The sequence below is a fragment of the Zosterops lateralis genome (assembly GCF_965231275.1).
Source record: "Zosterops lateralis genome assembly, chromosome: 1".
Taxonomy (NCBI): domain Eukaryota; kingdom Metazoa; phylum Chordata; class Aves; order Passeriformes; family Zosteropidae; genus Zosterops; species Zosterops lateralis.
In genome coordinates, this window is record NC_139762.1 from 113,078,148 (window position 1) to 113,091,239 (window position 13,092).

General features: G+C 39.7%; 1 protein-coding gene across 2 annotated transcripts in view; it reads left to right on the forward strand.

Annotated features, from left to right (window-relative positions):
* The window catches only part of RGS20 (regulator of G protein signaling 20), a gene marked incomplete at both ends in the record, with an annotated part of 34,329 nt that overhangs the window by 19,009 nt on the left and 2,228 nt on the right, over positions 1-13,092 (forward strand). For both annotated transcript variants that reach the window (XM_083873721.1, XM_083873722.1), the window contains 2 exons: positions 8,587-8,735; positions 12,724-12,810. In XM_083873721.1, coding sequence (XP_083729847.1) covers positions 8,587-8,735; positions 12,724-12,810 — 236 coding nt within the window. The remainder of the gene's footprint in view (positions 1-8,586; positions 8,736-12,723; positions 12,811-13,092) is intronic.

Sequence of the window (13,092 nt, forward strand, 5' to 3'; positions counted from 1 at the left end):
TGCCTCGTCTCAGGAGCGCGGCCGGAGGTGAGGCAGCCCTGCCCCCGCCCCACCGGGAATGGGGGTCCCGCCGTCCGTCTCCTCTCGGAGCCCGCGGCTCCCCCGCCGAGTCAGAGATAAGCACCAACAGGCGAGGGCTTCATAGAGAGTCTTCCAGTACGAGCCTGCCTCATATCAAGCATTCTTAGAGAAGAGAAAGAGCTCTTCCTGAGCTCTGTCATTAGGTAATGGCAGTGGAAAAAGCAGGTAATGAAAATTGGACACAAATACAGAAAGTGAAATAAGATTATCCTTGTACACTCCAGTAAGAACCTACAGTAATTTAATAGCAGTGTCATTTACATGATGCAACCATTCCATTATTTCATTTTTGCTGTTGAAAACCATAAAATGATAACTTTTCACATGGCACTTGTTGCTATGACATAATGGCAAGGGGTCTCCTTGTACCTCTGTTGCACAAACAGAACGTCAGCATCAAATCCAGAGCTCTGCAGAGCTCTGGGCTGTGGAGGCAGCTACACCACTGCTCTATTACAGGAACACAGGCAGTAAACACTAGTTTGACCAAATGGAACACCGGAACCATAATCCGCTAGGAGATTCCTAGTTGTGCTTCCTAAAATTAGGAATGTCATATTGAAAGTAGGAGTGTCTCTCTAAACTCAGAGCCAACTGAACGTAAAGCTACGTTTTATAAAATGCTCAAAGGTGAGAGAACAGTTACTTTATTTCCCCTTTAATTTTTTATCTACTCCTCACATCAATACTTACTTTGATATCTTTACTCTGGGTCCCAAATATTTAATCATGGAAGCATCACCTAAGCTGTTATACACCTCCATACTCCTTGCTTAGAGCAGTGAACCTATTTCAGAATGAGTAGTGATGTCTGAGGACTAAGTTTAAAGTACCAGGAAGGAGTTTTCAGACTGTGGGGTGCCTGTGTCTCCTGGAGCTCAGGTCAAATGTTGATGAACTCGAAGCATATCAGCAACTATCAGTCACTCACAGAAATTCATTCCATCTTTTTTCACTCAGAAAAGTGACAAAGAAGACAGCAAGTCTCGGCAATACTCTGGAAATCTGGCATTCAGAAGTAAGAGGATTCTTAGCTAGAGGTTCATTACTCCTCACTTGCTGTTTTCAAAACTTGTCAAAGCCAGGTGAAGCAAAGAAGCCCAGAAAGTGTCGTGGCCAAAGTGAACGTGTACTAAGCCAAATTCTGATCCTCCTTCAGCATTAAATTGACTTTGGTACCGCTCCTGCTGGCTGACACTGGTGGCTGGCGCTACAGCCGAGCTCAGCAGGCAGAGCGTTGCTATCACAGAGCAGCCAGATGCCAGCGTAGTACAATCCGAAGTGAATCGCGACAGTCGGAATCAATAGGAAACAAGTGTCTGAATCACAGCTTAATGAACTCCGGGGTGAGTCATCCCGGTTCAAACCGGCTTTCAGACCAGTACAATGTCAGTCAGCTTCTCACACAGTTCGGTGTGAGTCAGATCTCAGCACCGAGTACAATGTGAAATGAGTCACTGACTAATACAGCGCCATGTGCCTCCAGCACCCAGTGCGAGTTGACAGAGCTTCTGTGTGATGTGAGTCACTTCATAGTACAGTAAAACGGGCTTTTTGGAGGCCATTCATAATTAAGCACAATGCAACCAAGCGCTCAGGAGGAGATAATGGGAGTGAGCAGAGTAAACTGCATACAGGCACCAGTTTCATTGCATAGTAGAGAGGTTTGTAAAATATTAGGATGAATGATTTTTTAAAATGTTATTGTTTCTTTAAACAAGCAACATAAAAATAACTAGAAGCAGGTACTTTCTCTGACATCAGAGCCAGCCAGGGTTGAGGCAGTGGTAAAAATCCCAGCACTGGAGAAGCTTGTGGGGTTTTATGTTGTTTTTTCTTCCAAGAGACTGATCAGTCAGTGTGCCTGACATACATCCACTGAGGCTCTCCCCAGCTGCCACAGGAGACAAGGGATGCTGACAGCTTGTGCTGCACACAGGAGAAGATCCTGACACTGATTTAACTTAATTGCAGTTTGTGGTGACCTAGTTTGTGAAGGATTCAGCATGGGATGAAGTTATATCCATACTTACATTCATACTGCTTCACTGTCATAGCATCCACACAATCAGCTGGACAGAAACAACAGGTTGCTTTTCTATGCAACTGGTAAAGAATTCTTTCATGTCTTTCCCTTATTACAGAAGAAATAATGACAGTGACCCTGCATTTAGAGTAACATTTTCAGTGAAGTCTCTTTTGATAAAATCCAAACTAAAGAAATTCTTTATCCAGAGGAGATATAGGGCATCTCTCTAAAAACCAAACCAACAAACATAAACAAAACAGAAAAACAACAAAACCCACAAAAATCCCATTGAAACCTCAAATAACTATGTTTCTAACAAGAAAGTCAGATTTTACTCAGAGAAAGACTTCAGTGCAGGAAGTTTTTGCAGAGAGTGGCCTCATGTGGTGACCAACTGGGCAGAACTGAATATCAAAGAAAAGAGAGCAGAAGACATTGCTAGAAAAATACCTGTTACAGGTGACATGATCAAGGCACAATTACCTGTTACCTGCACAGTGTGATACCCTTTCAGCCATTCCTTTTGAAATGTAAAGCAATGCTTTAAGCTGGGTAGATGAACTGGCTCCTCTGAGCTTTGTTCCTCTGGAAAAGTTAATTAAGTAAACCAAGCAAAGGTACTCAATTTCTGGACATTTGACATGAAAGTCCCAGAGCTGTTAGTTATAGGATAACACTTTCACCTGCAACTTTATTCATTGCAGTCTTTAACAGACTTGGGCACAGCAGTGACATAAAAAGCTGGTTTATTCCATGTGCTGCCAGTCTCCTTTCTGCTAAACTCTGTCTTGCAATCAAGAACGATTTCAGCCACCCCACTACAATATGCCAAATCTCCGATAATACAAAGATAACTTTCGAGGAGCTCTTGCTCTTAACCTAGTAAGTGGGCAATCTGACAACTATGCCTTAAGCATGTGCATATGTGTGGGCGAGTTCATTAACATATATTAGAATTCTTCTCTGTCTAAAATAGCACACTGTTGATGCAGAAAGCCTGCTTGTCACATTTGTCAATGAAAAGGAAGAAGCACGAGCATCAAGTTTCCTGTTCATATTTCAGCTGACAGTGAACTGCCACAGGCTTCAGTGGGAGTTTGTTGCAGCCCCAAATATATCTGAATTGTTAAAAAATAGATTTAGAGATTTATTTGGAACTTGACCCCAGTTGCAAGCCTCTTATGACATTAGTTGATAAGAACAGAATCTCTTCCAACTCACTGGGAGGATCCAAAGTCAAAGCAGCAACTTTGAGAGTTACATAACCTCACCTAAAGCTTGCTGACACCAAGGGGTGGCTCTCATTGCTTTAGTGGAGTTTGGATCAGGCCTAAAGTATTTACTGAAAAATAACTGGACTATGATCCACATCTGTGCCCTCACTCCAAGTGGCTGTCAGGTCTAGAATTCCACCAGCACAGGGCTTCCCAGGCTGTGGAGTTACTGGGAAAGCTTCATGCTGTGGCCATGCAAATCAGCCCCGAGCACAAGCTAAAGGCTTGCACACCTGCCTGATTGTAATGTGTAAAAGGAGGAAACATTACAGCTCAGTAATTAAGTTTAAGTAATAGAATCTTTGCACTCTGAGCTGAAAAAATGTCATTGTGTTTTAGCATAAAGTAGGGATAAAAGTTTAAAGTTTTGTCTACAATCTTCTGCATGTTCCTTGGTTTGGGGCTTTTTTTATTTGGTTGAGGTTTTGTTTTGGTTTTTTTAAATTTACATTTGTGGGTTAGATTTTAAACATTCCTCCTTTGGGAATGCTATTTTCTTGGTAGCCCACCTTTCTGCTAAGAAATTAGCAAATACTATAAATGTTACAACTAAGCCAAATATCACCTGAGGTGCTTTTAACCATGAAAATAATTTTCACTCTCCTGACCTTTACAGTCCTTTGTGTTTATAAGGTTAAATGGAGAGATGCTTCATAATCTGAATGTCAGATAGGTGTGCTTTGGAGTGGAAAAAGCATGGCAGACATTCTTATTTCATCACCTCAACATTACTTTTAAGGCATACACTGGTTTTGCCACTATTGTCAAAAGTAGCATCTCAGATGTTGCTTAAATCCTTGGACTATTTTTTTAAATTACTTATTACCATTCAATAATAGGACCACATACTTTTTAATATGATTGACAGATGCTATCTAGTGGGACAAGAAGCAAGAACATGTGCCAATAATTTTCCTCTGTTTTTGTTACATTGCTCTTCAGGGACAATTTTATAATGGACTAAATTTGTCGTTATCATAACAGAGAAGGACATCTCTTTTCTTGGGAGATCCAAAACTCTCCACCTAGGCACCTGCAGAGATGCTACATTAGATTGACTTGAAACAATGAACCAACTGGAGACAAGCTGATCACCTCGACTTCTACTCCTCATTCTCGACTTCTACTCCTCATTCTCATTTAAGTATTTAACTAATTGCCACTCTCCACATGGAATTTGGAGGGTTCTGTGGATTCTTCCAGGCAGGACCCACTGTGCCTAGACAAGTTTCTTTATGTTCCAGTGTGCTGATTAATATCCAGGGTGGAGGATATCCACAAATCCCAAAACTACAAAGTCAACCCAATTCTGCACAGACTGCAGGTAGTCAGAGGAGACTTGTAAGTGGCCAGTCACTTGTCCAAGTCAGAAGAAACTTCCTGCAGATGCAAACATGATCATGCAGCATAGACTCATGTAGACAATTTAGGGAGGCAGAAGATGCTTTGTAGCTCCAGACAATCACCAGGGATGGATCATACGTGCACTGGAGCAGTCTCAAGACACATGAGACAGCTATGTGTAGGATCTGAGCAGTAATACAGGTCCCAGGGCCTCATGTGGTCCAGCCAACACCACCATAACCTGTGCAACAGAATCCCCTTTTGCCATCTAGACACTGACTGTCCCATTCAAGGATTTGATTCCTCACAGTGACTTGATAGTAGCAAAATTAGACCCTACTGACAATTCATGTGATTCTCAGCAATTGGCTAAAACCATACCCAGTCTGAGTATAAACAGAGCATGAGATAGTAGGGGTTGAAATCCTCCAATTAGAGGTACCTTACATCATTCCATCAGCAACCTAAAAGTATTTTTGGATTCTCCAGAAAACATGTACAGGACAGCAGTCCATCTCCAGTTTTCTAACCCTCTGTGCTTTCTTCTCTAACCCATTTTCAAACAAGGCATATTGCTGTTCCATATGGAGGGGACAGAGAAGGCAGACTCCAGTTCTCAAAGTGCAGAGAACATCCAGTACAGAGGGTTCTCGTACAATCTTTTCATTCCCATAGCACCTTCAGAGAGGTCTAGAAATCTGATGTCCCAAATTAACAACTATAAAATTACATGAATAGAAGACCTTTTCACTACAAGGTCTAAAAACATCCTCTCCTTTTTGCCCTGAAGGAGCCTGAAGTCTACTGAAGGCAAAATAATAACCACCTCAATTCCCACAGATCCACAAATCAATCAAGCAATTGCTTAAATTGTTGCTAATGTGGGCTGTACTATAAAGGAGCAAGTAATTTTGTTAATTCCTACAAATAACATTCACTGGAGTAACTGATAAACCTACTACTCATTCCTGCACACAGCACAACTCAAACCAGCAACTGCCTGGCAAGGCTCATTACACAGCTCTGGTGGTTGCAGTGAGAAGCAGCAAAGTGTGATGGAAAACTTCCATATCTAAACTGAAGTTCTGGATATATTAGAAGCAGCAGAAAGATACCTACATACATAAAACAAGCTCTTCTGAAATCAGACACAGTGCTGAGATAGATCACTTATTGCTTGTTCTGTGAACCTGACCAGCCTGACATGGTTTTGCCCTATGGGACTTAATACTATGTGCACCAAAGGAGTTTCTACAACTATGTAATGACCTGCACCACTGCTCAGCACTCTACCTTGCCATCCTATAATATGGACCCTGGATTGTACTTAGTCCAGGGTAACTCATTATTAATATGAATAAGAGATACGAATGTGTGAATATAAAATAACTCAGAAGTAAGAGTGGATGTATTAGGCTATAGAAACAGCACATGTCTGAATCCAAGTTACATTTTTCTAATCAATAATAATTGCTTACTGTCCAAAGCAGCCTGACATATTGTTAGATATATGATCCTTCCAAAAAAATGTTTTATAGGCTACCACTCTCTAATTGAAATCTGAAGATGCTCCATTTAAAAAAGTATAGTTATCTGGAAGAAAATTAATACCTAGTAATTCCATTCATGTGAATCTGAAGCTGACAAATCTGAATCTACAAATGCATTCTACATTTCAGTTATCCTTCCACGTTTTGAAATAAGAAAGGTTAGGGAGGGGCAGTTGGAAGCTATGTTCCTTTTCTAATTTTCTATTTCTGGTCATTTAGCTATTGCTTGTCATATTGGGCCTTCGGAGTTTCAAAATTGGTTATAGTTTCTATCCATATTGTTGTTCTTGTATTTTTTTCCTCCTGCTACACAGGTGCATCTTCTGCTACCATGTCATGCATTTGTCTCTTGGGAGAGTGGGTGGTTCTCACAAATATAAAAACTATTAAGCTCTACAAGACAGAAATAAATTCAACATTAAAAAACTCCACACAATAGCCAAAGTGCAGCAAAAGGTAATGCTGCACTCTGCTAAAATAACATTCTTTCTTCTCCTGACACTTCTGTCGAGTCCATGATGCCATCTGTACATTCCCCCTCAAGTTAAACAAAAGCATTTCCTAAACCTGGATGAACATTTTAGAAAGGAATACAACTTTTAACCCCCAAGTATTGATCTCATTAGATTCAAGTCTGACATTATAAATTTTAAAAAAGAACTCAAAGTGGGTAGCAGCTAATTTTAATTCCCAATTGTCATGGTCTCAAAAGGTTTAGCAACCTGAAACAAACCTACACACAAAAGGATCTTGTGATACAGGAGAATGACTAGCTATGTATCCAAAAATCAAACACAAATAAAACAAAGAAAGCCATACTCATCTTTGTACAAGCTAACATTTCATCTCTTAAAGACATCTGTCACTTACATATGGCACAACTTTCAGCATAACAGGGAGAGCACTATTAAGTGCTGTAGAGCAAATGTGAAGCTCAGAGATAGGTCAGAAATGAACAGGGACTTCAAGGGGACTTGTCATGTCATCAACACCACTTATTTGCACAATCTGCAAAATGCAGTCTTCAAAAAGGCTTCCTACAACTGTGGAGAAAAACCAACCCGTGCATCCACCAAAAATTGTTTCATGCTATCTTCAATTGGGGGATTCAGTGAAAGCCATGTAATCATTACCATCTAGTTTTGTGTTTCCTCCTCATCTTCACGGAGGCATAGAGAAAAACGTTTTTAAAACTGTGGCAGTCAGACCTTCAATGGAGAAATGAGCCTTGGCCATTCCTCCTTTGCCACAAAGGGAACCAGCAGGTTTGAGACATCCTCAATACTCAAAGGCTAGATTTTCAGGAGAGCTCAGGTATCTCACCCAAGCATCATGAAGCCTGCGCATTGGCTAATCAGGTGAGAAAAAAAAAAAAAAAAAAAAAAAAAAAAGCCCTAAGGATAGCCTTGAAGTCAAAATATCAGGAAACACGTTTCAATTCCTAGGCTTATATACCTCTGTGCCAAGACCTCTAGCTCTCCAAGACCCCTCATTTGTACCTGTTGCAGCAGCCCTCTTATTAGAGGGTAAAAATGAACTGTGACAGTCTTCTTATTTATCACAGCATGAAAAAGGGTCTGGTTTATTTTTCTTCACAGTTCAGCCACCCTGACTCCAATTATTCACTGACTCTGGCTGCAGCAAGCTCCTACCGTAGGTTTCCCTTGCAGCCTCTGACTGCTGTTTATTTCCTGCTAAACTAGGACTGCACATATTTGTTTGCAGACTCTGACTGCAGGCTTTTACCTGGCTAGACTATGGCTGCAGGTTCAAGCACCAGGCTCTAACTGCAGACCCAGACTGACCTCACAGCAGTGATTCTCTCTCCTCAGGATCCTTCCTTTTATGATTATCTCCTTGCCTCTTCCTCAAGGTTCCTCATTCTTCATGATTCCTCATACCAGCTAAACCAACTCCCTTTTATCACATTTACCTTTATTGGCTATAGCTTGACTCATCAGGGTCAGGCTGTATTGGATAATTAACACAGCTGGTACTTATCAGGGGCAAGCTCACCTGTATTCCTTTCTCCAGTACCTTTCATTCTCTGCATCACCACTCCCTTCTCATTGTATTACCATGTACTTGAAGAATTCATTAGCCCTTTGCCTCCCATCACAGCACTTAAATGAGTGAATCTTCTAAAGGATTCAACACCTAAGAACTTCTATGGGGGAAAAACAGTGATTTAGCTTTTCAGTTCCTTTGAGGTTCTGGCTTCAGCACTTCTGGGTAAGACTTTTAAAGCAAACAAAAAAGGAAAAAAGAGAAAGATATTTCTTACTTCCCCCTTCCTGTTTGCTTGCAGCCCATGGGATCAGAGAGGACGGAGATACGCAAGTGGCAGATGGCTACGACCCCGGAGACCCCAGGTGCTGCACAGGCTCAGCTCAGCACAGGAAACAGAGGGTCCAATGCCTGCTGCTTTTGTTGGTGCTGTTGCTGCAGCTGCTCATGGTAACTCCTCTCATTCAAGCCTCGAGAGAACAGAATAGCAGGGAAAGAACACACAGCTCCTGCATAGGACAACATAAGCCAAAGAAAACACTTGTACAATTCTGGAGATCTGGGACACAAAGAGATAGCTATGCTCTACTACTAGATACACCCCTCTACTCCAGTGTACTCTTTCTTTCCCCTGCCATTGAAAGAACAGATTTTAAAAGAAATATCTGTACAGTATCTCTATTGCTCTTTTTTAGTCAATACTGTGTAATGTCTGTTTTGTGCTGGACAGGGTCTCCTCAGCACTGAGCTTCATCAAGGCTCCTACTAAAAACTGAAAGCAATACCAGAATAAGCCACACCTTTAGAATTAGATTTGGGCCTTGACAAGCAGCACCGAAGGTTTTAAATGGAGTTAGGAGAAGGTGGAAGGATTTGTAGGTCAGAAAATGAACAACCAGGTGCCCAGCACTTCCCCTGAAGGTAACTGGATGTGTTGTCATTAATTAGTACTGCCAACTCATGGCACCTGTAACTCATATGAAGATAATCATTGGGACTAGAAGTTTTAAACATTGTAGGTATTTGCTGAAGATGAAGAGCTAAGCAGAAAAAATCAGAAAAACTCCCATCACAAAAGTTTCATTCCTGTTAAGGAAGAAAATTTATCAATCGAAGCAAAAGAGAAGGAATCACTTGATTCCTTAAATTAACAGTGTTCACCTTCACTTTCTTACCAGCTCCTCCAGATCCAAGAGATTTCATTCTGAACTGAAGGAAAACTTCCCATACTCAAAAGCCCTGTATCTGTTCAGGAGCAAGTGTTACTTAATGGGTGAGAGTAGAACTTGCATTCAAATAAACAAAAAGTCTTAAACAGCCATAGAGTTCAGCCAAAACACTGACAGCAAGTGGAATGCTTCTGAGAAATTCACTATCCACCACATAAACACTTCAGAGCAAGCAAACCTGGCACTGAGGAGATGGGAAGTGGTCATAAATAACCTAAAGGGCTAGGAATGTATTCCACTAATGTTGTTTTCCAATAGCACTTTGTGGCAAATGCTTTGGAGAAAACCATTAGAAGGCAAGGGAAGAGCAGACTGATCATTTCCTTGCTATTGGTACTCAACTCATCAGAAGCCAAGACACACAAAAAACTGCCCTCCCTAATGCAAACAGTGAGAGTATTTTGCACGGACAAAATGCTGCCTGGAGGTTTGGGATTTTTTGTGACATGCCAAGAATTCTGGCTCTGATCCTACCAAGCTTTTCAGCAGGTGCTTACAGGTAAACTAAAGTAGAATTTAGAGAGACATTAACACTCTGACTGTACAGGATCAGTTTACTACCTATTGCATCTATGTTAAAACATCCCATACAAATTCCAATGCCATTTCAACAGCTGTCCAGGGCAATTGCAAGTGGCTCAGTCCAGAGCTGCATTACACAAAAAATGGTTTTCCATTAAAGGAAAAAATAAGACACATTTATCAACTAAGTCATGGTATATAAAATTTGCATTTTACCTTTTAAATTGTTGATAAAGTGGGTTTTTTCTTGGAATTCTACCTGATATTTTGCAGGATGCTCATTTTCTGTGCATCTCACTATTCAAACAATACAAAGAAAGCAATTTACTCAACAGGGTTTGTGAAACTACCCACATTTCATGATGCTTAAAATTCCTATTTGCATTTCAGAATCATCTGGGAAACCAATACAGGCTCAGAAACAGAGCAGCTTGTTTCAGCTTTAAAATAATTTCTGATTTTTTTTGAACAATTGTTTTCTAGTAGCAAGAAATGCAAAACAAACCATAATTAAGCTATTTATATTCCCCATTCATAGACCATTTCCTCAAAATAGCCTAAGCTCTTGGAACAGAAAAATTATGAATAGGAATAAAAATAACAGTCTCCATGAGTCATACAGCTGAGCTGCTGAACATCCAATATTCAGCATATTCTTAATAGTAGATTTAGAATGAGCTGAAATGAGTCTCACAGCTGGATGCTCAGAGCCTGTGTTCATTCCTACAGTCAAACCCAAACCTGCAGCCTGTTACTCTTCCAGATCCCCAGAGGATCCAGTATTGCACTAGTCTCTTTATTATTTACTTGTACATTTCTAGGGAAAGAGCCTGCCTGTAAGTAATTTTCTGATGTATGGCATGTTCTTTTAGGGAAACTTTTGTTATTTCTTTGGTCTTTTTCCTTTTCTGTGCATTATCCTATGAAAACTGTATTCCTTTCTATTGGATCTATTGGTTCCCCTCAATCCAAAACCAGTTCTGATAAGAGTATCACTTTCTGTCTGTCTGTGATGAATACATATCACTTTACATATTCAGAAAAGATTGAACCATTGGCTAACAGAATGAAGAACTAGCACTACTACTTTTTTCTTTTTTTTTTTTTTTTTTGTCTGAAAGGGTAAGTTGAGACAGTTCATTGGTTTGAACATATGGTTCAGATGTTGCTGAAAAAAAAGTGTTTGCAGTATCTGCTCTTTGTCTTAGCAATACAAAACCTTTCCTATGTCTTCAACACATGGACTGCTGTGGCAAAGAGAAAAGCAGGTCTCTACAGGTTATGGACTAACAGTAGACAAAGACAGGGAAGGAGATGCTCAGTAAATAATGAGGCTGCAAATAAGACTTGGGCAAGAGTTTAGAATGCAAAACAGGCAGAAAAATCCACTGGTTTAACAACAAAATAAACAACTTCCTAGAGATAAATGAGATTTTTAGGGATTAAGGCATCAAAACTTAGAACATTATCATGAAAGAAAGGGAAGATACAAATGCAGAAATTAAGTTTGATATTTCCCTAGAAGTTATAGCGACTGTGTTGCTGGAGGGCCTGTTTCATATAAACAACAGGTTATTCACTAAGACTTTTTCTTCTTGACGTATTTTAAGCAGCTTTACAGATTATATGACTGCATGTGTGTATGCACATGCATTTCTCACTAAGCTACCATAGCTTTTATGAACTGGAATGTAATTCCCACTGCATAAAAAAAATTTATATTTTCAAATCCAGCTTCAAATGAAAATGAATCATCTACAACTACAAAAGAAATTTTTAAAAACTAGAGCTATCTTTACTAACATTTGATGAAAGAAGCAGGAGTTGACAGCTACCCTTCCATGGGACATCAAAAACTGTCCGTGATCTCTAGTGATTGCAGCAAACTTTGTTTTTGTAATGCTACAAACAAATGTTTCCATTCAGACATACTTAAAATTATATTCAGCAATGATAGATTTGCTCTTTGTGCTCCAGACCTTACATTTTGACACATGTAATAGCAATTTTCTAAGATGCAATCAATCACCACACAATCTGGCTGTATCTACATCTGAACTGTGAAAGATGTTTACCCTTCCAATGTCACATACGGAAGTCTTTAGCTCACTTATATCTTGTGTCCTTCTGAACTCTGGCTTTCCTGTAACATGGTATCACCACTCTACACCAGAGTCTTAGCCCTCATCACAGCCGAGGAGAAAAAAAATCCAAACAAATCCAAATCCACCTACCTTGAAATCTAACTCACATTAAACCAGTGCATCAGGTCCAGCTTAAGTAAAAGCATTGCACTGAGCATACATAGTACAAAAATTAATGGAGAATAGATTTGGCACACTTGTGTGTATATGTGTGTGTATATGTGTGTGTATATATATATATATATATATACACACAGAATTGCACTTGAGAAAATCCTAATGGGTCTCTTCAACTTGAGATATTTTATGGAACTAGTCTCCTTCTGTAGAAAACCTTTATTATAGAATATTAAACAGCATTCAGCTACACTCAAGGTTTATACAATTGTAAAATTAAGGTCAGAATTTAAGTGTGGGTAATGTGCTTATCATTTGCTTCTGTCCTTTTAGAATTTTTTTTTAAGTATAAAAGGAAAAGTATCTGGTGTATGTTCAGCCTTTTTCTCTATGAAGTTGACTAAAACTTTGTCTGCAACTTTGTAGTCTTACTGTTAGAAATCAAGAAGAAGAGAGAGCAAGGAGAACATCTCATGAACTCCAAGCAGAGGGTATTCCAAACTGTGAGGAAAGGTATGGTCTTTCTTTATTAAGTGTTCTGTCAAGCTAAAATGAAACAAACCCAACAAACCATACTAAGTAATTGCAATGATTTGCAATAATTTATCTGAAATATGAAAATAACTATTATCTACTTGTCATTTATACTCAATTTGCAAGTCACCTGGTTTTTTACCTTCCGATGAACTAAAGGTCTGATCAATAATATTCTGCTTTACTTATATGCAGCATGTAGGCACATCCCCACTCTCATGACAAATTAAAACCAGCATTGTAAACTGCCTCCCTTTTTCC